Genomic DNA, 3,120 nt, shown 5'->3' with positions numbered 1-3,120 from the left:
CACCCACCCGCTTCCGCATGCGGCAGCCAAACACACACGCCCATGCAAAACCGTCAGCACCCACTGCGTCGCACGTAAATCCACCGGCCGTTATCACCACCACGAGGCGGACGCGATTAGAGCCTTGCACGGTCTCGGAGTCTTCGTCGTTGCCGTCAGCCATCTGACCGAGACTGTGGCCACTTCCAAAGCTTTTGTGGTGATCGCTGCAGACGTAGCAATGGACAGCATCGTGGTTGAAGTCTAAGGGGTGCACGCGTTGGCTGTCGAGCAATCGGCGGCCAAGAGGCTGCCGTCGACCCTCATACCATAGGGAAAAGTGTGAGACACCCACGCGCTCGGAACACAGCCGCACAGGTTGTTGCGATCCACGGACACACCGTACAGCGTCTGGGCAGACACCCACTCCGCTGGAAGGGACCCGGTCAGATTGTTCTCCGTCAGCGTGATGGAGCTGAGCTTCCGCAGACTCCCCCACGTCGGCGGCAATGTCCCGGTCAGCCGATTTCTCCGGGCCTCGATGATCGCCAGCTGCGGTGCGCTGCCCCACGACGAGGGGAGTGTTCCGGTCAGATTGTTGTCGTCCAGGCACGCCCACGTCATGTAGCGCAGACTGCTCCACGCCTCCGGAATGGTGCCCGTCAGCTCGTTGCGGTACAGCAGGAACCACTTCGCCGCCTTCATCTGCGCCCACTCCGGCGGCAGGGTGCCCGTCAGCGAGTTCGAGTACAGCGAGACGTACTCGATGCGCGTCAGGCTCCCCCAGCTCGCCGGCAGCGTGCCCTTCAATGTGTCCTTGCCGTAGCTGAGAGTGATGGAAGTGACCAGCACATACTTGCCAGCAGTGCCAGAGGACAGCTCCGGCAGCTGCACCATGGCTCTCTCATCCAGGTACAGGTCCACGCCCTTGCTCGTGCACTCGCAGTAGACCCACTCGCAGAAGTCCACTGACGGCAGCTTCTCGAGCAGCGGGTTCGCGTCCACGAAGGCCTGCAGGAACTTGCGCGTGTTCTCCCTCTGCACGGCGCTGTAGTGGGTGAACGGCGAGTCCGCGCCACGCACGGGCGGCAGGAGCAGGCACAGGGTTAGCGCCACAACGAGGAGAGCGGCTCTCTCGCGCTGCACAGCACCCCGGAGCAGCATCATGGGCGTCATCAAGCACGGGAAGGGGGAGAGGGAGGGAGGAGAGGCTCGAGTGATCCACCTATAGCTGTGCTCTCGATTGCCTCCTGACGTGCCTGAGAGGGGGTTGATGAGTAGCAACAAGCGTCAGAAGCGGCTAATGGATATGGAGGGGGCAGGGAGCGGCGGAGTCTAGCGCCTTCGATGCCGCTGGGAATGCCTGATACCTTCACAAGAGACTGTCTAGGTCTTTGTCACGTCGCCAGGGGGTGAGTAGAAAAGCAGAAACCGATGACTCCCTGCGCTCATGCACGGACGGGGTGGGGGTGGGGGTGATAGCGGCGGAATGAGGCACGAGAAGAGAGTGGCGGGCTCAGCTCAAGGAGAATAGGGCAAAGGATGGGAACAAGGGAGAAGAAAAACGGGAGAAGTTTGAGAGGGACGAAGGAAAGGGGCGTACAAGAGGGAGGGAGGAAGGGAGGAGGAGGAGGGGAGGCAAGGAGTTGCCAACGTGGGAGGGGTCTCCGCACAGAATAAGTGAAATGTTTTGAACGACACGAAAACAAAGGAAGAGAGCAGAGGCGAGAAATTTGTCTCGCACGGGGGACACCAGCACGGAGAGAGAAGAAGCGGAACACAGAAAGAGCGTTACCTTTTTTTTTTACTAATACACCCGAGGAGCTGTGCGCCTGCGTGTTTGTCCGCCTGTGTGCGGGTGGGTGGGTGTGTTGTCTGGGCTTGCCTCGAGAGAGCCTCTTGCCACTCTTTGAAGTTCTGGCTTCCTTCACACCACGTCTTTGCCTCGCGTTTTTTTGTTTTCTACTTTCCCGCTTCCAGTGAGCGTGGCGCTCTCGAACAGGTCGCAGAAAAATACAGAGGAGAGAAACGGGAGCCCGTGCACGCTTGAAAAGGGGGCGGCAGGGGGGGAGGCGGCGACAAGAGTGCGTGTGCGCACAACCGAAGACAGTGCGAGGCAGAAGAGGAAAACGAGGGGGAGAGAGAGAGACCGGGACAAGAACTGAGGAGAAGCGTGACAGAAAAAGAAGGGTGTATGGAAAAGTCAGCACACAGACGCGCGTCTTTCGATCCTAATGCAGGTGCGTGCCGATATGTAAGGTGGGCGGTTGCGTCATGTCCATTGTTTTTCCGGTTGGTTGTTTCGTTGTCCGAGGCAAAAAACACAGAGAGAACCAAGGATGCAAGCAAAGGAGTGAGCATTGACGGAGTAGCATGGGGCTGCCAGGCGTGAGCCTGGCCGAAGTCGAGTGGCGTCCATGGAGGTGCACCGTGGCGCCCAGGGTGCTTCTTATTACCTCGCTTAGGTAAACCGGAAATCACGGTCGTCATCGTCCCTCACGTCAACGCAACGCCGCATAGGTGTTTAGCATGAGGCACCGCCGCGCACATACCCGTGCGCCTGGCGCGGCAGGAGAGGAATCAAACGAGTGAAGCAGCGACGCTTCATGCCCGTTCCACGCCATCGCCCATACCTAGCACACAGAAAGAGAGAGATGCCCGCACGACGGAGGATGGCGGCATGCAACTACTGCGCTCTCGCCCTCGCCTTGATTCGCCAGCATGGAATTCCTTTTTTCGTTTTGGTGCACTTTGGTTTGGTGCGTGCCACGGAGTTCTACGCAGCATCGCGGACCTCCGTAATGGGGGGGGGTATGGACAGCCTACAACAAAAGAGAGAAGCGCACGCCTGCACCCCACCCCAATCCGAGCTCGTGTGCGGGCTGTGTCGGAGGGGGTGCAGAGGGCGCACCTCCTTCGTGCAGCGCGGGAAGACGCCCACGATGGGGGAGGAGGGGGAGAGGGGGGGTTCAGCGTAGAGCCGAAAAGTAACGACATTCCAACAAGAATCCGTTATAAAGAGAGGGGGAGAGAAAGGGTTCGGTGAGGCGGCGCAGCCTACACTCCCTTGGCCTACGACGTGCCCCGGTGCCACCGCCCTCGCCGTACCCGGTTACGTGTCCGCTTGTGTTTGAGAGCTGA

At 59.7% G+C, this 3,120-nt stretch overlaps 1 protein-coding gene across 1 annotated transcript; it reads right to left on the bottom strand.

Moving 5' to 3' along the window:
• Positions 1-243: 243 nt before the first annotated feature.
• LmxM_30_1460_1 (uncharacterized protein) lies at positions 244-1,155 on the bottom strand (the record flags this gene model as incomplete). Its single annotated transcript, XM_003886454.1, has 1 exon — positions 244-1,155. The coding sequence occupies one exon, from the start codon at positions 1,153-1,155 to the stop codon at positions 244-246; it is 912 nt and encodes a 303-aa protein (XP_003886503.1).
• Between the last annotated feature and the right edge of the window lie 1,965 nt (positions 1,156-3,120).

Source organism: Leishmania mexicana, contig 80, assembly GCF_000234665.1.
Source record: "Leishmania mexicana MHOM/GT/2001/U1103 WGS CADB00000000 data, contig 80, whole genome shotgun sequence".
Taxonomy (NCBI): Eukaryota; Euglenozoa; class Kinetoplastea; order Trypanosomatida; family Trypanosomatidae; genus Leishmania; species Leishmania mexicana.
Note: the sequence above shows the minus strand (reverse complement) of the source record. Positions and strands in the feature narration are given on the sequence as shown.